General features: G+C 44.8%; 4 protein-coding genes across 4 annotated transcripts; 1 reads left to right on the top strand and 3 right to left on the bottom strand.

Moving 5' to 3' along the window:
* Positions 1 to 2,721: 2,721 nt before the first annotated feature.
* Positions 2,722 to 6,810, top strand: chrm1a (cholinergic receptor, muscarinic 1a). Its single transcript, XM_028960910.1, has 3 exons — positions 2,722 to 2,761; positions 4,426 to 5,238; positions 6,118 to 6,810. The coding sequence occupies exons 2-3, from the start codon at positions 4,519 to 4,521 to the stop codon at positions 6,808 to 6,810; spliced, it is 1,413 nt and encodes a 470-aa protein (XP_028816743.1). The 5' UTR covers positions 2,722 to 2,761; positions 4,426 to 4,518.
* Positions 6,811 to 7,286: 476 nt separating this feature from the next.
* On the bottom strand, positions 7,287 to 12,044 carry dpf2l (D4, zinc and double PHD fingers family 2, like). Its single transcript, XM_028960119.1, has 11 exons — positions 11,945 to 12,044; positions 11,483 to 11,643; positions 10,365 to 10,472; positions 10,088 to 10,284; positions 9,830 to 9,922; positions 9,414 to 9,498; positions 9,186 to 9,317; positions 8,783 to 8,914; positions 8,495 to 8,607; positions 8,271 to 8,352; positions 7,287 to 8,078 (listed from the first exon to the last, which is right to left on the bottom strand). The coding sequence occupies exons 1-11, from the start codon at positions 11,974 to 11,976 to the stop codon at positions 7,993 to 7,995; spliced, it is 1,221 nt and encodes a 406-aa protein (XP_028815952.1). The 5' UTR covers positions 11,977 to 12,044; the 3' UTR covers positions 7,287 to 7,992.
* Positions 12,045 to 12,080: 36 nt separating this feature from the next.
* Positions 12,081 to 18,747, bottom strand: pola2 (polymerase (DNA directed), alpha 2). The gene is made up of 18 exons (XM_028960329.1): positions 18,296 to 18,747; positions 17,792 to 17,916; positions 17,397 to 17,488; positions 17,037 to 17,094; positions 16,815 to 16,921; positions 16,529 to 16,725; positions 16,363 to 16,451; positions 16,094 to 16,246; positions 15,144 to 15,206; positions 14,718 to 14,766; positions 14,406 to 14,530; positions 14,220 to 14,258; positions 14,028 to 14,101; positions 13,828 to 13,936; positions 13,111 to 13,217; positions 12,817 to 12,873; positions 12,600 to 12,726; positions 12,081 to 12,463 (listed from the first exon to the last, which is right to left on the bottom strand). The coding sequence occupies exons 1-18, from the start codon at positions 18,378 to 18,380 to the stop codon at positions 12,311 to 12,313; spliced, it is 1,809 nt and encodes a 602-aa protein (XP_028816162.1). The 5' UTR covers positions 18,381 to 18,747; the 3' UTR covers positions 12,081 to 12,310.
* A 760-nt stretch (positions 18,748 to 19,507) lies between these two features.
* On the bottom strand, positions 19,508 to 23,579 carry top6bl (TOP6B like initiator of meiotic double strand breaks). Its single transcript, XM_028960911.1, has 15 exons — positions 23,481 to 23,579; positions 23,278 to 23,409; positions 22,283 to 22,382; positions 22,161 to 22,214; positions 21,913 to 22,025; positions 21,672 to 21,749; positions 21,540 to 21,595; positions 21,377 to 21,445; positions 21,083 to 21,292; positions 20,601 to 20,737; positions 20,239 to 20,382; positions 20,054 to 20,175; positions 19,850 to 19,960; positions 19,676 to 19,774; positions 19,508 to 19,579 (listed from the first exon to the last, which is right to left on the bottom strand). Exons 1-15 carry the CDS (start codon positions 23,577 to 23,579, stop codon positions 19,508 to 19,510), a joined length of 1,596 nt encoding a protein of 531 aa, XP_028816744.1.
* Between the last annotated feature and the right edge of the window lie 133 nt (positions 23,580 to 23,712).

Here is a 23,712-nt window from a genome sequence, read left to right on the forward strand (position 1 = left end):
ACCTTCTTACCTTTATTGCCATTGTAACAAGTACAATGGCATTAGGTGCCGTCCCTGAGCCGGAGAGATATCTATAAACATATAAAGGGAAGTGTAAAAAGCTAACGTATTGTAAAAAGACCATGTGGTGTGGGAGAAGAGAACAGAGTGTGTAGAACAACTCTTTCTCCCTCCACACAAAGCACTGTATTCAACCACTCCAATTTGATGTTACCTGGCAGAAAGAGGCATGGCACAATAGAGGTTAAAAATGAACAGTTTCTAATTCATTAGCACCGGTAAATAATTATTGTAGTTACATGTGAACATTGAATGTAAAAAGGTACCAAGGTTATAGAGAAAAAATTAAAATGAGAAGAAAGAGTAAAGAGGGAGAAGAGAAAAAGAGGGGGAGAGAAAGACTCAGAAGCCTTCCGGCTTCCGATGGAAAACCCCCTGAGCAAGAAAGCTCAGAGTCCCTTTTCCACATGTGAGCAGACTTTTATACCCCTGGCCTACAGGAAGTTGTCACTGGCCTACAGGAAGTTGTCACTGACCAATCAGAACCCGTTGTTTCTGATGTCACGCCCCCGTTGCCTCCCATTTGGGGAAGACAAAGAGGGTGGGCGGTCCCGACAGCCGACACTTCACACGTTGCCGTCAGACAAAAGGCATGTAAAACAGAGGTGCTGAATCTTCACGCACAACCATCCACACAGGAATGACACACCTCCCCCTGCAGACAGCTGTTTTGCAACACAAAAGGCATGCTCCCGTGATGTCATCCTTACAGTATATACCAATATAACACAAAAAATAATATATAATAAAAATTTAAGAAATTATGTAAGCCGGCTGGTCTGTCACACGTGCGCTTTATATGAAACTTTGTTTAAATGTAGCGCCAGTTTCTGGAGAAGCGTTGGTCCATTTCACTGTGTACTGTCTAACATGTATTTAGCTGAAATTACCATAAAGCTCAACTTGAACTTGATTTGAGGTCAAAGTTCATCTGATGTCCGGTTCAAGTGTCCCCATGATCTGATTTCTGTGCTTAATGTGTCTGTATTCAATACCTTGGATATTGCAAATTTCTATTGCACGTTTTGAAACATTCATCTCTTCTGCATTACCTGCATTAGTCTGTATGTTGGTGGCTTTGTTTATAAAGTAAGTGAAAGTGAAGTGATTGTAACATGTGATACACAGCAGCACAGCACACGGTGCACACAGTGAAATTTGTCCTCTGCATTTAACCCATCACCCTGAGTGAGCAGTGGGCAGCCATGACAGGCGCCCGGGGAGCAGTGTGTGGGGACGGTGCTTTGCTCGGTGGCACCTCTAGGGATTCGAACCGGCAACCTTCTGATTACGTGGCCGCTTCCGTAACTGCTAGGCCACCACTGTTTGCTCTGTTCATTCTGACTGTGGCATTTCTGTTTACTTCAAAAATTCCCTAAAATGCATGGTGCAATATTTGAAATGCAGCTCTGTTTTTTTGTATATATTAAACCTATTTAATTAGCGTACGTGCATGTCTTTCTGTGGCTATCAAATGTCCACCAAGGTAGTTTTTTTGGTCCTATATATCCAAAAATTCAACAGTTGCTATATAGTCTGTGTATAGGTGTATGCACACTTTTTTTCCCCCAGCTTTATATATTGTAGCCTCTTTAGGGGTTTGTGGGCAGAGCTTTCCAAGTCGCTCTGGGCAGTACTTTTGGATGAATGTCTGGGGTCTGTTTTGTACATAAACTGTAGTTGTGTTAGTTAATAGTTATTAGTGATTTGAGGTCAGTTATCCACCGTTTTTCTCTGTTATTTTTTACTGAAACAAAACTGTCAAACATGTATCAAATATTTATTTACCTAAACCATTTGTTGCAGAAGTTCCTTTTTCCCATGAGAGAGTGACATGAGGTGTGTAGAGTAAGAGTCTCTGTTATCCTATTGTTATCTGAGCTGCAATACAATATTGTTCTCCCTCTGTAGACCTGTGCTTGGAGGAGATCATTCATTAGACACCCAGTTCTTCAGTCCAATCTTTACATTGGGACAATTTTTGCACAGTTCTGTACATTTATAATTTGTTCAACAATGCATGTAAGATTTGTAATAGTATTCAAATTCTCATATTCCCAAATATCATGTTGATGTTTATTGTGTTGACCATTTTGATCGATGCTTTTCTGGTTGGTTTTGTCAGTTTTGTGGACATTTTTTAATGGCTGTGATTGTTTTGGCAGGAAGAGGCATCACTGAAGGTAAACTTTCGACCGATAGATGGGCTGAGAAGAGAGATGGCTGAGCTGGAGAATGTTGGGAATCCTCTCAGTAATAATGATATAAGGCTGTGGGATTAGCAGGCGTGTGACACGCCACTGTTTCAAACAGTGAACTGGTGTGTCCACTTGTGGTTTTTGTTTGGAGACCATAAAACTTGAACTGTGAGAAGGACTATTTTCTGTGTATATATGTATATGAGAGAGAGATCCTCATGTTGCTAGTGTTATAAACCTGACTTTCTTGGATGCTCCGGGTTTGAGGTCGCCCCGTTTACCTTATTGTGTGCGCTCGTGTTCATGTGTTAAATCAAGACCACGACCACGACACATATTTAACGACGCGTCGGTATGTTACGAAGCAGCGGAAGCGGCGCGTTCCCAGGTCGGCGCGCCTAGTAGGTCGCGCGCGCGCGCGCCCGCCGGTGCACACGAGCACGCGCACCGCGCCGCACCGCACGTGGTTATAACGGCTGGAGGCGCGCTCCCGGACGCATCAGGTCGGTCTCACATCTCATCAAATTTCACTCAAAAGTTGATCTAAATTGTAAATTGTAAGGGGAGTTAGCTCGAGGTAGTTCAGAGATCTTTTCCTAATTAAAATACAGTGTGTGTTTATTATTTATTTTAATTCAAATACTTTTTATTCAGCCGTATCGACGTTTTATGATGTTCATTTAGCCCGATAGAAGCTATGAAAATGGTGGTCATGGGTTTTAAAAGGGGGATTTTCGATCACAGTCGATGCAAGGGACATTTTTGATTTGCCAGTTGGTTTTTAATACGGACAGAACTGTGATTGGCACATGGGCCCACACACACCAGCACTGAGCGACATTTCCACAAGTGTTCCACAAAACCTCGCTGCTGCGTTTACCTGCCTCTAGATCCGGTTATTGGCACGCGCTTAATGATGTAATTCAAGATTCTAGATTGGTTTATTGTCAGTACAGCAGTATACACAGTGTACCGTGTATTGAAGTAGTGTTTCACGCCTAGTGCAATCATAAAACAAAGACCAATATATATGTATATACACACTAAACTATACACACTATACTATACTAACTAATATGCAAAATGGTCGGTATGTTGTGGCAAATGCATGAATAGCAACCGTGGAAGCCATTAGAACCCACCGAGGTGCTGAAGCCACTGGCTGAGTGACGCGAGGTCAGCCGCAGGTTAACTGGCCGCTGAACTTGACCTCTGAGGCGGGGCGGGTGGGGGGGGTGTTTTCGCTGGGACTCTGCGTGACGCGCTGCTGTCTGCTCGGCTTAGTCACCGCACATGCGAGAAGGATCTACATCCGTGGGCCTGTGTGCCGCAACTGTTTGAGAAAGATTACGGCTTTCAGAAACTGGGATCTGATGTACGCTGTCCACCTCCTCACATCAAGATAATGTTTAACCGGCGCCCATGCTGGCACCTCGAACCTGCTTCGCCGGGTTCAATAAAAGGTTCAAAATAAAGCGGGATTCAGCCGGCCCGCCGCCGGTGGGGGGAAATACTTGGCCGCTGCATGTGCTTTCCTTATCGGTGAACAATGCTTGCACTGGTTGCATCGGACCGCGCATTCAAGGTTACGTGAAAAGCAGGGTCAGAGTTCGCAGCCCGTTGCTACAGCACAGAAAAACAGCGCTGCACGCGGGGACGACGCGCAGATCAGCGTGTTGACTTTGGTTTTACGGCTCCTTCGCAGTGCAAACGTCGCAGTATACACAGGGCCTCCATCGTCCCTCGCAGTCCGTCATGTCGTACACTCCTTGGCTCTGTGTGCGCCCGTGGATTTGGCGGGTCATTTCCAGATCGCGGGTTTGTTTTACGGAGCAGGCCGTGTTGGTCTCTTAGATCAACACCGAGCTGGACACAGGAGTTGCGGCACAATCCGAAGTCACCTCTCACGAGTGCGGTGCGTCACAGCCGCACGCCACAAAGGGGTTTCTTTTATCGTAAAGTAAATGGACATCGAGTGGATAAGGGCTTGCAGTGGGCCGCCAGAGATTTCAGTTTTTGTTTCAGGTGTTTGTAAAAATTGAAGGAATCTAGTGACTTAACAATAAAAAGTACAAATAGGAATTGGATAACAGAGAAAAGAATTTTTCAGGAGCTCCAGACGTTTGAACCCCGTTGTAATAAAAGACGATGTCACTTTTCCTTTCAGTCTGCCAGAGATGAAAGGGACTGACCGAAACCCGAGGACTTGTGGTGCGACGACGTCGCGTAAAGGGCTGATCTAATCTGGCCACACCGCGCCATGGACGTCTCCACTGCACCTACAAACCTGTCCTGTGCGGCCAATGGGACGGGAGGACCTCCTCCGGGCGCCTTCACCTGGGAGATGGCTCTGATCCTCCTCATCACGGGTCCCCTCTCTGCAGTCACCATCGTTGGCAACCTCCTCGTCATAATCTCCTTCCGGATCAACTTCCACCTGCGGACGGTCAGCAACTACTTCCTGTTGAGCCTGGCTGTTGCTGACCTCATCCTGGGCGCCATTTCCATGAACCTGTACACCACCTATATTCTGATAGGCCAGTGGACGCTAGGCAACGTTGCCTGCGACGTGTGGTTGGCTGTTGACTACGTGGCCAGCAACGCCTCTGTCATGAACCTGCTGGCCATCAGCTTTGACCGCTACCTGTCAGTCACGCGGCCGCTAACGTACAGGGCGAAGCGGACACCGAAACGGGCAGCCATCATGATTGCTCTGGCCTGGGGCGTGTCTCTGGTGATCTGGGCCCCTCCCATCCTGTTTTGGCAGTACATCGTGGGCGAGAGGAAGGTCCCGGAAGGCGAGTGCTCGGTGCAGTTCCTGTACGTGCCCGTGATCACGTTCTGCACCGCCGCGGCGGCGTTTTATCTGCCCGTCAGCATCATGGTGGGACTGTACTGGCGGGTCTACAGAGAGACCGAGAAGAGGTCCAGGCAGCTCGCCGGATTAACCGGGACACAGAGCGGGACGGTGGCACTGGAGGTGACTTGCTGGAATTTCCTGTTCTACATCACGTCGGTTACTTTTGCAGCACTATTACGCACAAGTATTACGATTTCCAGTATGTTAGCGACGCGGCCTCATGCCTCCAAGGTCCCCATGCTGGTGTGGGTTTCCTCTGGCTTCTGATCCAAAGGCGTACACACTAGGTGAATTGTCCATATGTGTGAGTGACCTGCAGTGAGTGGGGCAGTGGTGGACTAGCGGTTAAGGAAGCGGCCCCGTAATCAGAAGGTTGGCGGTTCGAATCCCGATCCGCCAAGGTGCCACTGAGCAAAGCACCGTCCCCACATACTGCTCCCCGGGCGCCTGTCATGGCTGCCCACTTCTCACTCAGGGTTAAATGCAGAGGACAACTTTCACTGTGTGCACTGTGTGCTGCTGTGTATCACATGTGACAATCACTTCACTTCACGTGAATGATGTGTGAGCCCAGGATGGGTTTTCCAAGGACCTTCCGACATCAGGTTCACTGTTCCTCTTATTATCTGCTTATTAACAGTGACTTTGAGGGACAAACCACTACGCAAGCTTGTGGTAGCGTCCTATCATGGCATGTACCCTTTCAGGCATGGCGGAGAGATGCCCAGACCTGAGAGTAACAGATTAGTTGTTAATCTAAATACCGTTCATCTCAGATTCTAAAACCAAGTCAGCCTTGATTTCACCCTTGAATTTAGCCTCACTTTACTAGATATGGTGCCTAGATGTTTGTTGTGGTAGTAGTAGTGGGTAACGCAACCAGAAGACCCCAAATTCACAGGTCCAATCCCTATTTAAGCAAGACACTTAATCCTACTGCTTGTAAGTCGCTCTGGATAAGGGTGTCTGATAAATGGCGTAAATGTATTTCTTTTGAAGGCCAGCAGGCGGCAGCAGTCGCAGTCTAGCAGCAGCAACACCAGCAGCATCAGAGACCCTCAACCTTCAACTCAGACTGTCCAAAACAGCCCAGACCAAGGACTGGGGGCACAGGTGAGGCACTGCAACAGAACACCTCACAATTTCACACTATGTTGGAGGTGGAAGAGGATCAGGGACACAGGCTCCGCCTCCCAGTCTCAACGAAGAGACCCAGCAGGCTCAAGCAGTAGCAGCATCGATTCTGACGCTGAAGAGGACTACGGCAGGGCTGTGCACGTTCCTCTGGCACAGATATCATTCCGATCGGACCCTGGCGCAGAGAAAACTCCAAATGGGCCGACAGCCGGTCAGCTTCCCCTGAATGGCGCGGCCACCCAGGCACGCCAGCCCCGGTTCACCTCGCTGATCCGCGAGAAGAAGGCCGCGCGGACCCTGAGCGCCATCCTGTTGGCGTTCATCGCCACATGGACGCCTTACAACATCATGGTCCTGGTGTCCACCTTCTGCGACGGCTGCGTGCCGGACACGCTGTGGCAGGTGGGATACTGGCTCTGTTACGTCAACAGCACCATCAACCCGGTGTGTTACGCGCTCTGCAACAAGCACTTCCGGGTCACCTTTAAGGCCTTGCTCCTCTGCCGCTGGAGGGAGGAAATGAGGAAGAGGTGGGTCCAGCCAGGGATTGGCTGATCTAATGCACTTCGCCGTTCTGGGTGACCCTCATGTTTTATAACCCTGCGAAAGTCCTCAGGGAATTTAGTCACTTGTGTTTGGGCGAGTTTGACCCCAAAAAGCCACCCTCAGGTCGGGTGCCTTCATTTTGGCGAAACTCCATTCTGAACATGCAACAGTGATGTAAAACTAAGAATTGCTGGAACTGAATGAAATAAGAAAGGATGGGTCGATCAGCGACAAAAGACTGTCATCACTGAATACAGTTTTTATTTTAGCTCCACAACGAAGGTGTGAATCCTGCATTGACATTTCACATTTTGTAAGTTGTGTTATGTGCAGTTAAAACAATTGTTTAAAAGTGAAAACAGACAAATGATCATTGATTACTGATATTTTAATAGGGAAAGGGGAAACCAATAAAAAAAAAAAAAAAAGAAGAAGAAAGACTTCATAAAAAAAAAAAAAAAAAGAAACGAAAGCACAAAAGGCCACATTCATACAAATGGAAGAATAAAAAAAGGTCAAAATCTTATTGAGTACTCACAATATTCTGATATAAGTAGTTATATGATTTGGCTATATAGTTTTAAAAAAAATACAGATCCCTGTAAAGACAACCATGCAATGCATAATTTACATGCAACTTGAACAGTAACTACTGTAAACGCCGTGCATTTCTCAGTGTCAGTGATGAGCTATGAAGCTGCCCTTCAACTCCTGTTCTCATTTTTTTTTTCTTGGACCATGGCACCAGAATATTATCCTGCAAGAGCAGAATGTACTAATACAACAAAATACAGTTTACAACAAACAACTAAATTACAGTAACAGAGGTATATATCTGATACATAACACTACATACTACTAATTATCACAACCCCTCCAAAAAACTGGCCATTTTCTTTTGTTTACTTAATACAAATACTGATCGTCTGGTGACATATAAAAACAATAACTGTACTCCATATGTTAAATAGTTAGTGTGTTCAGTTTGGTCGAAAGGGACGTGGTTTAACATATATAGGCTGGGAAAGAGGAAATGCTGATGTGTAACAGGAACTGTAAACCGTTGGAAGATGGGACGTTAAAGACACTCCACACCCCAACAGCCATTCCAAGAACCCGGAGGGGGATGTGTTTTGGAAGTGGGTGTGACTGTGGGAAGGGTGTGTGCTTTTGAGTGTACCCAAGTCGTGTTTACTCCACAGGAGTGCTCTGGTTCTGCTGATAGATGGAGGCCTTGTCCTTCAGCAGAGACAGGCACAGGTGACAACTCCAGCTCCCTGCAAATAGAAAGATAGCAGCAATATTTTACTCTTCGCTATTCGGGGTATGATGCCATTCATCAGTTCACCTGGTCTGATCCCAGAAAAACTTCATGGTGCATTTATATGATTTCTATTCATCATATAATGAGCAACATTTGATGTTTTCACTGCTGACTTCATGTAGTACAGCTACGAGTCTCTGCTTACCTTCGGGCGGGTCGGACATGGGTGGGGTAAGGCAGTACATGTGATATCCTCTGTCACAGTCATCACAAAACAGGAGCTGATCCTGAAACGCACAATAAAACATGACGCACTTCTGTCCAGTGGAATTACCGACAACCATTTATTTGTACAATGTATTATAATGCAACTATGGTGCTGCCTCCTTAAACAACAATTGTATACGGTCTGTCGTTTTCTGTACTAACATCGTTCTCAGACGTCCCACAGACGTTACAGCACTTGCATTCGATGCACTGCCAGCGGTACGTTTTCACCGCAGCCATCATCACCGGGGTGAACTGCAGACAAGAGGGGTGACCTGCGGGGAATAACAGACACTATACATGAATAGGGCCTACACAGCAAGGTTATTTTAAATTCCTTGTATGTACTTGCACTTTCTTGGCCAATAAACACGATTCTGATTCTGAAATTTAACCCGAGAGCCAAATGTCACTTTATTTACTGCACGCAAGTCTCTCCGGTGCACTTACCTGAACGTCCACAGTCAGAGCAGGACACGAGCTCCTCAGACTGGCCTGTTTTCTGATTCATGTTGGAGTCTCCCAGACAGAAGTCACAGTAGTCATTGGGCAGAGCCAGGCCGTTGGGCCCTTTCTTAGGGACTATTGGAAAAAGCGAATGATAAAAGGTAAATTCGGAATTTTGACTATCAAAGTAATAAAAATAAATCATATTTTACAGGGAAAATTACTATTCTGATGGATTCTGATAAATCTGTGAATCTTCATTTATTAGCTTACTTAATAAACATGTTGCTTTGTGTGCATGTTGAGTACAAAAGATGTGTGAAATTTTCAGATACCGGGGGACATAACTTAGAGCTAAATATGAAGTGCATCACTAAGATGGGAGTGAAGCATGGGCGAGACCTGCCTTTGGTCTCCTCTCGTGGGGCAGGGATGTGAATCTCAGCTTCCTCCTTATCCTCCCCCTCTTCATCCGCCAGGTGGGAGTGGGTGTAGTGATAGCTCAGGCCTGGGCGGTTTTTGTAACGCTTCCCACAGACTGTGGAGAGGCACAATGAGGAAATTTACCACTGGGCATTTAAAAAAAAAAAAAAGAAGAGAAAAATACACATCAATAACGAAGAACGATGCTGACTGTCACAAGCGTAAGGTTTATCCCGCTCCTCCAAGGCTGCAGCAGCAGCATCCATCTTCTTCTTCCCATTTCCAACCCCCCGGCCCTGGAAATGCATCAATGTTCATTAGTGTTAATAAACTGCTTAATAATATTAATAAAAATACCACATGTGCCTGCAAAAAACCCCCCAAAAACTCAGAGTTGAAAGGAGTTGCTGTCTTACATTATTGCAGATTTGAATCAACACTTTTTAGTGGCATAAATGCACATTCACTGATCTATGTGACCATATTAAGGTGACAAACCGAAGGCTAATTTCATGAATTATGTAAAAACAGGATTCATTATTAGCATCATTTTCTGCATTCTCAGAAAAATGCCTACACTCAGTTTTCACATGTTCAGCAAAAGCAGCTGACTTCGGGAAGATTTACCTTGGACTTCCCTTTTCCTCGCTTTTTCGGGGTCTCATCTTCAAAGTCTTCATCGTCTAGGTCATCCAGGTAGTCCTCCGGCTCAAGGATTCTCTGTTGGAGAGAGCAGGTTATCAATTCCAATCAGCAATTACCTGTCATGGGAATGTTTTAAATATTGGTGATCACGGACAAAATTATTATTATTTTTACTTAGTTTTCATGGCAGGAAGTCGCTCACGCACATGCACAATTGTACTGCTATGAGTCTATTTTTACCTTCCTGACCCGTGTTGACCCACTGTGGTTGCCAGCTCCACTAGATCCTGTGATTTCGGCCAGGTTGGGCTCTTCCTCTGGGCCCCTGATCTCTGCAGGTCCCCTCTTGTCCAACGGCTCCCCTTTCAGCAAAGCCTCCAGGCTGCTCCCATCCAGTGGCCCCAGCATGTCCTTCTTCAGGCCCAGTTCCAGCTCCGCTGCATCAAGACAGAAAGGGCGGTTTGGATGCTAATACGCTAGATAACGGCGCAAACGCAACAGATGAAGCTCAACGCACCTGCTTTCAGAGGAGGAAAGACCAGGGCGGGGTCCTCTGGAGGATGGGCCCTCCTCTTCTTCCTCCAGCGCCGAGCGGGGTAGGTGTAAAGCTGACCAGGGGCGGTACCTGGTAATGGTTAAAAAAAAAAAAAAAAAGTGAAGTGATTGTCACATGTGATACACAGCAGCACAGCACACAGTGAAATTTATCCCATCACCCTGAGTGAGCAGTGGGCAGCCATGACAGGCACCCGGGGAGCAGTGTGTGGGGACGGTGTTTTGCTCAGTGGCACCTCAGTGGCACCTTGGCGGATCGTGATTCGAACCGGCAACCTTCTGATTATGGGGCCGCTTCCTTAACCGCTAGGCCACCACTGCCCCGAGGGATGGGGGTACACAGGGAAGAGGCCAGCAGCGATAAAAAAAATTAAAAATACATGTAAGCAAACATTATACAATTATTATATTATTATATATAAATTCCCGGATGTAAAGTAATGAGGGTGTTTGTAAATTAATACAGTAATAGCAGAGGTCCTCCCTTTAAACTTCAACTTGATTAAAACTTAATTGCTCGATGGCTCCCAGGGGACAGTGGTGGCCTAGCAGGTATGGAAGCGGCCCTGTAGTCGGGAGGTTGCCGGTTCGAAGGTGCCACTGAGCAAAGCCACATGTAGAAGCCTAGTGGGTAACACACTTGCCCATGAACCAGAAGACCCAGGTTCAAGCCCCACTTACTACCAATGTGTCCCTGAGCAATTGACTGTAACTACTGAATGTACGTCACTCTGGGTACGGGTATCTGATAAATGCCGTAAATGTAAATGCTCCCAGGGGCGCCTGTCATGGCTGCCCACTGCTCACCAAGGGTGGTGGCTAATAGCAGAGGACACATTTCACAGTGTCACCGTGTGCTGTGCTTCACAATGACAATCACTTCACTAAATTCCTACTTGTATTTACTTTTTCTTTTTTTACAGAATGTCATTAATTACACTGACCCTGATGATAAAGGGCTGTAAGAACGCGGAAGGCACAGAATTCCCATTAGTTAGGAGCAAGTGGCCGTCACGCCGTGGAGTAAGAAGCGCAACATTATTATCTTCCCGAATGACGCCACTTTATAGGGGATCAAACCTGCGCTCCTGTGCCTCTTCTCCATCCAGATGTAGCAGTTGCTCTGGGCCACTCCGGTCTGGGAGTCCAGGAAGGGCATGAGGATGCTCCTCTCCGCGCACAGGCGGGCGTTGTAGCTGTGGCACTGCTCCATGGCGTCTTTATAGTACTGTTCCCCGAGCCTGCAGCCCCCCCGGCCGACGACAAAAACACACACACAGACAGCGTGAGGCGCCACAATGACACGACGACACCCGTTTTGAACTAAAACCACAGCAAGCATCGCGGATGTTTGGCTCTTGCGTGTTTTCTGTCGCCTCTGAACAACAACAATGGGGGCAGCGCCGCGGACCGCGACACCCGGAAAAATAACGCGCTCGGCCCCTGTAATCCGGCCGCAGCAGAAACGCGAGTCGCGGCCGTCGATCGTGCGTTCGGTGGTGGAGAGGGGGAGAAAACGGGATAACATATATATAATCTTACACTTTCACCACACTCTCCACAGCGGCCGCCATGACTGTTGCTGGAATTTTGGCGTTGATTGACGAGACGCTGCGCGCGCGCGCCGAGTACTTTTAAGGGCACTTCCGGAAAAGAGGTTTCAAAATAAGAGCACGCGTATTATATATATTTTTTATTAGAAAGTAGCATCAAAAAGTTACACAACAGAATCATTATTTACAAAAAACACATTTTAAACGGACAAGCTTTAAAATTCATGAACCGGTGACAACTATGGTTACAGATCAAGGAAAAAAACAACAACAATACTTACAATGACACAACACAAATGATTTCTAAGTATTCATTTTAGAAGTATAAAAAAACTGTATTTAAAAAATATCAGTTTCATATTTTCACCACCTGTGCAGCTAAACATGGATTTATTCTTTTGCCATCGGTGTCTGATGGGCTCCGCTGGATAAGCAGTCTTCCGTACGTCCCACCCACCTGACCTTTTGTCAGTCTTCCGGGATTGAGACAAACGCAGCCACTCACTTCCTGAAAACAGAACAAAGCAAAAAGAAATGATATCATAATGTAGGACAGTCATGCTATTGCATCCATACTATACAGTAATATAGCTTCTAATACAAACACTGAGCAAGAGAATCATTAAACAATATTCTCTCGTCACCTTGATGAAATAGCGGAGTTCCGATGGGACAACGAGAACATCAGGGTTGATGGGCATATGGCCGTAACTCTGGAACTTTTCATAGTCCATGTTGACTTCCTCAGCGGGTGGGTAAAGAGGGTAGTAGCTGTGAGGAAAAGTAGCCAGGAAACAAAAATGACCCAGGGGACAAATTAAGAAAAATAAGGGAATTGTTAATGGAATTTATTACTCTCACCTTCTCTGTGTCAGCAAGTGCTTCATGATGCGGGAAAATCTGTCAGAACCAACAGCACTGAAATAGCAGAACAATACTGATTAAGGGTCTACAAGAAATTTCTCAATCAGAACTTTACAGTTCATTAAATGTCTATATTTAAAGGGCAGATTAATACATTGCATAATATTCCTTAAAATAAAAATGAAAACAGTAAAAAAAAAAAAGAAAAAAGATTGGATCCGTTTTTATCTCTTGCATACAATCTTTCCCTTACTTACATGAATTCTAAACCGATTCAATTTCTTATCGTACCTGCTGATCATCTCTGCGCCCATGTGGAGCAGAATGTCTGTAGAGGTCAAACCAAACGTCACACCATCAACGAGCAGAGTGCAGGGGTCAGATACCAAAGTCACTCTCTGAACGGAAAAGTGAAGATTTTATTAAGCGCCTGAACTTTGAACAAGTATTCAGTAAATTATTTGAGGTGTTAAAATTAATTTAACAATTGATGCGCGCTGTGATGTATTTTCGCACAAAAAATAGAATCAAAGCACGCAAGTGTTCTTTCTGCCACTTCGAAACACACACAAGAAGCGGGAATGGAGAGAAGGCTGATCATATCAGTCTGAGTGTACAGAGATCTACAACACAACATTAACGTCTTACCGGGAGTTATTTTTTGCGCTGAGCCCCACAGCGGATTTATATTTTCTCCAATGAGCAGAAAAACGGTCTGTGCTCCACGGACCACGGACGTCTGAACCAGACGTTTTTCTGCAGTTTGTGGCGTCAGAAGAGTACGGACTGAACAGACAATTTTTCTGCTCATTGTAGCAAATCAAAGCACAGGTGTACGAGACCTTAACTCTTGTGACCATGTAGAAAATTTCTGGGATGAATCGCGATGCATCGACATCGAGGCATTGATAATTGTAATCGAATCGTGAGACCAGCGAAGGTTCACACCTCTATTAAATATGTGAACATTTATAGTGATTGCTTGGATGTCTGTCAAATTGTTCTCACCTCCACATCCTTCTTGCTGAGGTCTGGGATTGTGAAGGGGGGTTGTGGGTAAACGTAATGGTGGTGGACATCTCGTTGTGAAGGAACAAAAACCAGTTTGCTTCCAATCCTTTAATTAAAAAAAAAAGAGGCAAAGACAACAATTAAATGCAATAACACTTCATAACATTTCTGAACTTTACAAATGTACAGAAACCTACTCTCTGGTTCCTTCCACAAGGCTGTCTACACATCTGTTGAAAATACTTTCAAACGTTTCAGTCACTTGGCATTTCTGTAGGCAATTGAAGGGAGAATAAGTATTTTATGCACAATCACACAAGTTTTTCAGCAAGGGAGCAAAAAAGCAAAAAAGCAAAGCAAAAAAAAAAAAAAAAAAAAGACTGATTTACCTCAATCTGTTCATGCTTGGAATCCACAAATGGCCCAAACTGCAGGAGAATGAATAATTATTCTATTATTCAACCGATTCTATTAAAATCATTGCAGTGACAGGGTTGCATAATAACATTTATGCCAGACAGTAAATATAATTAAAAAAAATGTAAATCCAGGGGATGAGGATGCATCACACTCACAAGTATACAGACATCAGGACGATCCCTGTTGATCACGTTTATCAGGTCAATCAGGGGGTCGTAGGCCAAGCTGTCAGAAGGAGTGTAGGGACCACAAACGGTCATAACCATCACTGGCTCGGAACCTAGGCATAAACAAAGAGATTCAGATGAAAGCAGCCAGTTAACAATGTGGGACACAGATGAACACTAACAGTCACTCGTGAGGCTTGAGAAAGTTCCCTGTATTCAATTCTTCCACAGCGCCTAAAGTGTACCAGAACATTTGCCGGGGAGGATATTGCACTAGATGTTTCAGTCTCCAGGTCTTACCGGTGTCTGGCTCCTGTTTAACTGGGATGTTGAAAGGCAGAGGAAGCCCCTTTAATGAAAGAAAAAAAAAAACAGGCACATGCTGACAAAAATGTACAAACCGTTAATTAATCAGCAACCTCATGCTCAACCTTTATATATGATCCTTACTCTTCTTATAGTCCTGTTGTGCACAATTTCTGCTGTACAGGTTTAATATTAGTTACAGGGGCTCTGGATAAATATGAATGTAGTCAAGCATATTGACACAGCAAGTGCAGCGCATGGGGCACACAACAAAATGTCTTCTGCATTTAATCCATCAACCCTCCATCAATCATCTGGTTACGAGTGCACTTCCTCCCCGCTAGGGTGAACACTGCCCCACTAAAAGGAAGAACTGAAACACATATGGTCAGGAAGATGTGTGAGAAGTTACTAGCTCACCTCGTATAATTTGGAGGCCACCAATTTGTTCCCTGTTGTGTTCATTCCTTCCATGATGACCACCTAAGGAAGGACAGAGGAACATAGAACAAGCACCAAATCATGCATCATGAACACAAAAATCAATCCTACAGGTCTACCGGGACCCCCTCAACCCAGCACTTACGAACGAACGGGGGAGATATTTCACCTTGGTGAAGTTAGTACCAACTTCTGTATTCAACAGACATTCATCTTTGCTGGATTTTCTCGTACTAAAACATCTCAATTTTTACAAAAAAAAATGCAGGGGCAGTGGTGGCCTAGCGGTTAAGTAAGCGGCCCCGTAATCAGAAGTTTGGCGGTTCGAATCCCGATCCACTGAGCAAAGCACTGTCCCCCACACTGCTCCCCGGGCGCCTGTCATGGCTGCCCACTGCTCACTCAGGGTGATGGGATAAATGCAGAGGACAATCACTTCACTTTCACTTTCAAAGGCATGTGTGTCGGTGAACTTACACACAGAAACATTGGTTTTGCAAATACTGTGGCTGATAAATTGTGAAAATGCGAAATAATTCAGCCACACAAATCCAATTTACGGTGCTCTCTGCGCTGTTGACATTTCAAAATGGAAAGACAGGGAATTATATTTTTTCCATTAATATAGTGCTTTTCAGCTTAGGGTCAAACTACATGCATAAATCCATGTACGTCATGCACTTTCACACGTGTGAAAGCCAGAGATAACAGGGTTAGGGTTTGAAGATTGGCTGTATTATTTCGCACTTTCACACTTTATCGACTGAAAACCAAGGTGCGTGTAAGTTCACAGACATACATGACTTTGTGAAAGTGGAGATTTCTAGGGTTTGTTTAACGAGTAAGAGAAAATCCAGCGAAGTTCTACGAATGTCTGTCAAATTCAGGACAGACTGCTAACTTTACTGAGGTAGGGATTTCCCTCTCACCTGTCCCGGGAAAAGCGAGAACTCGTTCAGTTCTGACAGGTCCACAGGCACCTGTCTGCCCCCGTGCTCCTGGCCTGCCTCCAGCAACACTGACTGGGCGTTCAGCTTTCCATTACTGTCACAGCAGACCTGGCCCAGCACCGTCACCTTGTCCTGGGAACACAGGTCCGAACAGACAAAATGTCAGTGTTGTCAATCCGCATCCACCTGGTGACGCTCTTCTCCGAAAAATAAAACAGGATGGTATAAAATGAGCCCCTGTGTGATACCTGCGCAGGCAGCGAGACGGGGGAGAACTCCTCGATGTTGAAATGAAGCCTGAGCTCCTCACCCAGCCCATCAATGTTCTCACTCAGGACTGCAAGCAAAGACAGAGCGAGCCCATAAGAACACAACTCTTCGCTTATAACCAAGCATCGCGGGTATGAAGCTCACCGTCACGGACGTCCCTCAGTCTCTGGAACATGAACTTGTAGCTGCTGAGAAGCGAATCCTCCGTGCTCATGAGCTGATCCACGCTCGCCGATCTCCGTCCTTTCGGCACGCTCCAACGGGGGCCCTGCACTGTCCCGAACGTGGACACCACCTCTCCACGAGAGCCCCGCCCACTGTATTTCTGCGAGGGGGTAGCACTGGGCACAGAAATACAGGCAAGAACTTCAACTAAGTAATCTAATTAACAAAGTGAATATATGACGGTCTGTATTGGAGCATAAAATACCAAGGTGAGAAGGTCGCTGGGGACAGGAGTCCAGGGCTGGTCAACCGAGCTGTACTTCTCTTGGACTGCGGGTTTTCGGGTGTTGAAAGAGCTCGCTTTTGCGAACCCTATATGGAACGGGAACACATATTTTAATATCAAACACAAACCACTGTCAATATTTCATTTTGATGCCACAAAAAAAAAGTTTAAACAGTGACCTTTGATGGTCAAGCTCTCTACCTTGGCAGGAGTTGAGTAAGAGTCCAGTAGATTCTCCTCGTCCTCCTCAGCTTTAATTCTGAAGAGGCGTTGTTAAGAACAGCTCACAGAACCGCACAGCTACAATCACAACATGCAACCCAATCCATAAAAACAGAATTATTGAATGGATGGCGTATTGTTCAGCATCTGACAACGCCACACTGCTGTTTCCATTATAAAGCTCACATTTCTGTGCTGTAGCCAATTAATCATGTTCAGCTTTTAAAAAATCAGGTTATGGCAACGTTTGCAATGTGTTACTCTGGAACCAAATGCAGGCAGGGTCATTGTGGACCCCCTTAATGGTTTTATGTTATTAGCATGTGTCAGTGTGGATACAGCTCCTGGATAGAGGTGATATCCCTCGTCCTGTGGTATGAATCCTCCCTCTTGGACTTCTCCTGTTTGAACTTGTTCTTTTTGTTAAGTACCTGCAGAAAACGCATAAAAAAAATATGAACTATGTTTCAAACTCAGAGGTGATTGGATTTATTGTCATTTTTTGAGGCCTAAATCAGTAAATGTATATAAAGGTGTCGATGGCAACGAGCACAATAATTAAAATACATAACATATAACATATTTCCTATTAGATGTCATTTCCATTGTTTTGTCCATTTCACATCTACTTCCAGAACTAGGGTTCACTGTTCTTCAATTTCGCTTTAATTTGAGCCAAAATTCCGAAGTCCTAAAAACCATCTACTTGAGTGAAGAATTGTATAATCTTTCACCTCATGTTCAAACTGCTCCAGGTTTTCCAGGCTGAGGCTCAGGAGGCCTTTGGTGGTGCTGAAAGCCACCCACTCACACACCAGCTCATCCCCCTTCAACCTGTGACACATGCACTGCTCCAACACTACAAAACACACACAGTCCTTTTCAACTGGGCTCCATTGATAATAATTGATACATACATCTATCTATCTATCTATATCTATATACACACACACACACACACACACACATATATATATATATATACACACACACACACACACATATATATATATATATACACACACACACACATATATATATATACACACACACATATATAACACACACACGTAAAAACATTCAAAAGTTCTGTTTCATTTAGAAACGTCATCATTTTTTAAATTATCCAGTCCTCTTTAGAAAAACATTATTTCCCCATGAAAAAACGATGACGTGTCTAAATGGCGCTAAACGTTTGCCCGATGGTGTATATAAAGCCGTATAAAAGCCGGGGTTACTTTTGTCCAGCACCGTGTCGTCGTCGCAGGCGATGTCGAACGTCCCAAGCTCCAGTTTCAGCTCCTCTGCTTCGATCGGGGCCATCGCGCTTTATTAATCTAACGCGACACCCCGCGAATTTCCTTATTATACGTGAGGAAATCAAATGGACTTAAAACCATTAGACACGCATAAGATGAAACGTCGAACCGCACGTAAGAACTTTATCGTCCGAATTCACTGTTGGTGGACATGCAACCATCCAGAGACTCTGACACTTCGAACCAGATTGCCGCGAAAATCCAGTTCCTGAATTCCGGCGGCAGTGACGTCACGACAACAACAACACTTCTTCTGCGAATTTACCGCCACCTACCGGCAAAAGCTGCACCCGCACTTTTTTATTCTGCATTCGTTTCTGCACAACCTGGACAGAACTTAAAAACAAAGCACCCAAGACACTGCCTTAACAATGTACATGAATATAGCTCAAGAATGCCCAAGAATACGGAGGCTTATATCTCTTTGTGGTCCCAGTGTTTCATATTTTATTTATTGCATGACTTTAATTGATATTAATAAAATTATGATATCATAAAAGAAAAGTTCAGTTTTTCTCAGTAGTACAGAGTAGGTCACATCTCACCCAAAAAAATCACATCTTAAGTCACATATGAATATAAATACACATATTAAGTTGGGAAATAATGCACTTTGTAAATTAAGACACTACATTTTCCTGAACTACTAAACTACTACAGAATCATTCCCACTCAGTCAGCTTCTGAATAGCCTGCAGCCACTCTGCATCCAGCTAGAAAAAAAGATTTTCATATTAAATATTGTTTTCTCCATTTGGCTTCATTTTAAATATCATATGACATTAAATTATTTTCTAAGCAATGAATACATGGATTTTACAAGCAATGCCTGACATGAAGATGCATGGGTTGTATTCTAAAATGCTCCAAAAACAGTCCTACCTGTTGGTTTATGTTAGTGGCACAGAGGAGCGATGGAGAATCTTGTGTGCTCCATGAGTCTGCCGGCGTTTGCTTGCTACCTGTTGCTTCGTCCACAGATGTTCCTGCCCACTGCCTCTTACAGACACTGGATGCCAGGCCCTGCTGATTTGGAGCTAACCATCAAAAACAAAAAGGTGCCGCTGAGCTGCTAAATGCTGTAAATCTAGATATTTAATACATTTAATACAAGTGATGACTGCTGCATTTTCACATCTGCTCACCTTTCTCCTGTGTCCTCACATTTACTAGACACGATCTGTTGTCATTCACTGCAGTGGTCTTCATTCGGAAATATAAAAACGAGATCTAACAGCACATGTTTAAGAAGATCAACAGTGATAGAATAAGTATATACCTCGAAAAACAGTTTTTTACCTCCCTGTTCCAACAACGTCGAACGGGAACAAACCGTTTTCTTGTGGCACATTCGAGAGAAAGTTCAAGAGATGTTGACAGCTCGTGGGTGTCCTGAGCCTGAACCCAGAAATCAGACGAATCAATGATTAAACAAAGGGTATGACACTGACAATGGTGTGAATTAACAGTCACCCTCATGCTCTCCAGACATGCTGTCCGGAATTCACGACAGCTGCTGCTGTTCACCACACTTGTCATGGAACTCAGTATGACCTGCATAGCGGATTTCATCTTTCCCTGGATCTGGCAAGCACAAACACAGACAACAGGGTGACAATAAATGGCCATTCATTTGTTCAAAAAGAGTTTATGTTGAATTGGGATTTGAACACTTGCCATGCATCTCCTCTGATAGGGCTGAAGCACTTTCTTCAGTAGAGACTGCAGTGATGTGACCACCTTTTCACTGTTGTGCCAGAGAATTCTGTCCGTGTGTTGTTCTAGAGCCTCTTCGCTGGCTACGGAAGATCATTCGTTATAAAATACAGGTGAAAACCCCAGCAACAAACTAGCAATACTACCCATGAGGTCAGAGGGCTGCAAGTGGAAGGAGTCCAACTGCTGGAAGAAGAGGAAGACGGTGAGGGTCTGTACGACAGTGTATCTAGAATCCTGGGCCCGGTCTACGTCTTTTGTGCTGAACTCCATTTCAGCACGCAGGCAGCCTGATGAAAATTCACATTAAAAAACATTATAACAACTCACGACTGAAAAGACAACCATCACAACTGTGCTTTTTGTAATGAATAATTGAATCTGGTTCATGCATGGCCAAAGCAATTGCACTGATATTGAGCCGCTTTTTAATTTTTTCTATGTTTAGATAAGCTGCGCATATAGAGACATCTGGTGACAAGAGTCTGTCACATTCAGCTGCCTTCACCCTGCTGCTCAGGCTGCTCGCCAGCATAGCAGACCGCTGACAGGCCCAGCTCTCCCCAGGCTACCGTCTCAGTCAGGCTTCGGAGGAAACTCAGTGGAGCAGCTCCTTCGCTTTGCATCAGAGGCATGTTAGCGGGGCTATAGAGCAAAACGTACGGCACGGTTGAGGATATTTTAACAGATTCAATAGAGAGTGCAGGTCAAGCATAACATTATATACGATTCGGATATAAGGCAAGGAAAAAAGTAAATGGGACAGAACATTTAAAATCGGAATGGGATATCAGTAGTTTAGTAGTAGCACGGCAAAATATTAGGTTTGAAATTTTGGTGTTTCTAATACAATAGTAGTCAGCAGTAATACAATGTCTTATTTACTCACAAACCTGTCTCACAAAATCCGTTACCATTAATTATTACATAAATGATGTATTACCTTTCCTACAACCCGCTCTGCATTGTGGAAAGCCCGGTGGCTTTGACCTTAGCAAGGATATGTTGATGTGAGACACACAAGTTGGCCAGTTTGGGTACTGGTCCATACAGGGCGTAAGTCCCGCCATGGAAGAAAGGCTAGCATCTCCAAACAGTCCCGTCTCCAATAACTCAGGCGGAAGCAGCAGCTCAACCTCCCCTCCTGAAACTGGGTGCATCCGACAACACGGCGTGAGCGGAGTCGAAGGGAACTGACGCCTGCACGAGCAACAGAGAAGGAGAAGAGTTTCAGGGAATAACAGTAAATTACCGTGGTAACTGCACTACGTCACTACGACTCACAGCTGTAAAGACGCTGTGTCCATAACAACGTTGCATCTCTCCAGTGAAAGGCTACTTTTTACACCATCCCTTATAATGAAGCAGATATACATGCTTAATTAAGCAGGTATATTAACACTATAATACATTATACATAACAGTCATGAATACTAAGACACTGTACCCATAAATCCACTGGCATGAACTCTCATTATTTATTCTCCTGAAGACGATTTCCACCTGTTTGTGCAGAGGGCAGTTTATTATAAGATGATTAACGTGTCTTATCTGAGATACACATGCTGCATGCACTTACGTGGGCATTAACCAGACTGAGTCTGTGGAGAAATCTCTCGGTCTGGTTCACATTTAAGCCATGGCCGCTGTTGCTGACCTAGACACAGGAGCGTACAAAGAAACACTGCAAATTCTGTACAGAATACAGAAGGCCAGTTTCAGACTCTAGATTCCATTGCCTATGGCCAATAGACAACATACGTTATACATGTATAACTCTCATTTTGTGCTATCATCGCTTTTAATAAATGGCTGAAGACCTGAAATGAAATAAGGAAATGTAAAGGCCCAAAGGTCTCAGTAAAGGCACAGAATTCCTCTGGGTCCGGAGGTGAGCAGATGGAAGCAGATCCAGAGAGCATCTCCACTGCATCTACACAAAGATTAAACAAGCACACGGTTCATACATCCCACAAACACTAATCTAGCTCATTAGAAAAGAAGAAGCCTGCTCGTTCTTCCACCATTTAACCATTTAAAATGCAGAAACGAGTATTGAGCTGCTCACCACCGAGGCCATTTTCCACCGGGACCTGAAGGCACCAAGGACCAGCGGCAGCGACTGGAAAGGATTTCACGAGAAGCGTCAAGCACACGGCGGCCCATGCAGGCAAGCCGAGCTGGACGTACCTGTACAGGCGAGCCGGTCTGGGGACAGCAGCACCAGCAGGCCTCCTCTTACACATCCAGGCTGCCGCTTTCTCACCAGGACCATCAGGAGCCGCACAACCTGACGGGGTGAAAAATTCACTGAATGGAACTTTGCAAGAGCACAGAAGTGAATAAACTACCACAATCTGACACATCCTGTTCTCATTTATTTCTCTCTTTATGAGGAGAAAAAAAATCCCCATTGTTTAGTCCTGGGAGCCAGTGTTTTACCCAAAACCCTGAAACATAACATGACATGACTGGTGAGGGTTAGCAAGCAAGCTAAGTAGCTCATGGCTAAGGTTCGTTTGATGAATTTGCGTAAAAGTAAAAAAAAAAACATGTAACTCGCACTTCATCGATAAATCTTTTTTTTTCTTACCTAAATAAATTGTTGGTAATGTTATTGTGTTGTAAACCATTTACCTTGTAAATTAGTTTGAACATCTTCACTCGAGTCCAAGCAGGTGAAATCTATGTTGCCAGACGTCGAGTATAACAGATCCCTAGTAGATTTTCCCCATCAAAATGCAATATTTTCTCTGGCAATTACGCACAGATGAATTGATGTGTATAATTATATAGCATCCTAACATAAAACGTCACGAATTCTTAACGAATTGGGTGTTTATGCGTGTGGCTGTGGTCTTGTGGCTCGGGACAATTAAGCTGTTCATAATGCAAATACTTAAACCTTAAGGGCAGCAGCTGGCAACCCTGGTCATGTCTGGTACATACAATAGAAAATCAGGCACCAGGAGTTTTTCCGTTTTGTTGTTACTTTATTTTAATTTAGTTTCATTGACAAATGAGGGAATAATAACAGGACCTCGTGTAATTTTACAGACTGTCCACCCAACTCAGGCTGTGGAGGTCTTCCACAGTAACCACGTATACCTGAAAAAAGAAAACCCAGAAATGCCGCAGCGTGCTCGCCATTTATAATTATCATCACTCGCTTGGCCCATCTTTACCTTTTCGTGGCATGGGTCGGGGTAATCGCACCGCTCCCCTGGGAAAACTGCCCGAATCAGCTCTTTCAGCTCGGGCGGGAAGACGTAAGTGGGACTGATGTTGTCCGGGCCGAAGCCCAGCCTGTGAATGAACTGAGCAGGGACTTTATATGGAGTCCATTAATGCAAATAGCCCGTTGTTCATCAGCCACGGCGACCCTTACTAGTTTGCGATGGATAAGCCTGTAGGCCAGTTTCCTCCTGGCCCGATCGACCTTCTGCCTTCCTGCAGCACCGAGCAATGGCGCGATCCACAGAGGCATGCTGCACGGCAAGCATCTCGTTATTGCATTCATCTCGTGTTAAATACCACGAGATTCGAAAAACACAGATACGGGGCATCGGGTGCATCGCAAAGATCCTTAGGTTAAAAATTGACGAATGGAAATGACCTGA

The sequence above is a fragment of the Denticeps clupeoides genome, chromosome 18 (assembly GCF_900700375.1).
Source record: "Denticeps clupeoides chromosome 18, fDenClu1.1, whole genome shotgun sequence".
NCBI lineage: Eukaryota > Metazoa > Chordata > Actinopteri > Clupeiformes > Denticipitidae > Denticeps > Denticeps clupeoides.

Bases quoted from the DNA above. Each gene is read 5' to 3' on its own strand.
- top6bl (XM_028960911.1), bottom strand. From the start codon at position 23,579: ATGCCTCTGTGGATCGCGCCATTGCTCGGTGCTGCAGGAAGGCAGAAG. The intron at 19,961-20,053 runs GCAAGTGTTCAA...TGTGCTTGCCAG, and splicing joins CCTATCAGAGGAGATGCATG to ATCCAGGGAAAGATGAAATC. The intron at 19,775-19,849 runs GTGACTGTTAAT...TTCTGGGTTCAG, and splicing joins CATGTCTGGAGAGCATGAGG to GCTCAGGACACCCACGAGCT.
- pola2 (XM_028960329.1), bottom strand. From the start codon at position 18,380: ATGGCCCCGATCGAAGCAGAGGAGCTGAAACTGGAGCTTGGGACGTTC. The intron at 17,095-17,396 runs GTATCCACACTG...ACGCCTCTTCAG, and splicing joins ATCACCTCTATCCAGGAGCT to AATTAAAGCTGAGGAGGACG. The intron at 16,922-17,036 runs GTAGAGAGCTTG...CGTTCCATATAG, and splicing joins CTTACTCAACTCCTGCCAAG to GGTTCGCAAAAGCGAGCTCT.
- chrm1a (XM_028960910.1), top strand. From the start codon at position 4,519: ATGGACGTCTCCACTGCACCTACAAACCTGTCCTGTGCGGCCAATGGG. The intron at 5,239-6,117 runs GTGACTTGCTGG...TTTCTTTTGAAG, and splicing joins GCGGGACGGTGGCACTGGAG to GCCAGCAGGCGGCAGCAGTC.
- dpf2l (XM_028960119.1), bottom strand. From the start codon at position 11,976: ATGGCGGCCGCTGTGGAGAGTGTGGTGAAAGT. The intron at 9,318-9,413 runs GTCAGCATCGTT...GCCTCTCCACAG, and splicing joins TAAACCTTACGCTTGTGACA to TCTGTGGGAAGCGTTACAAA. The intron at 8,608-8,782 runs GTAAGTGCACCG...TATTCCCCGCAG, and splicing joins CTCTGACTGTGGACGTTCAG to GTCACCCCTCTTGTCTGCAG.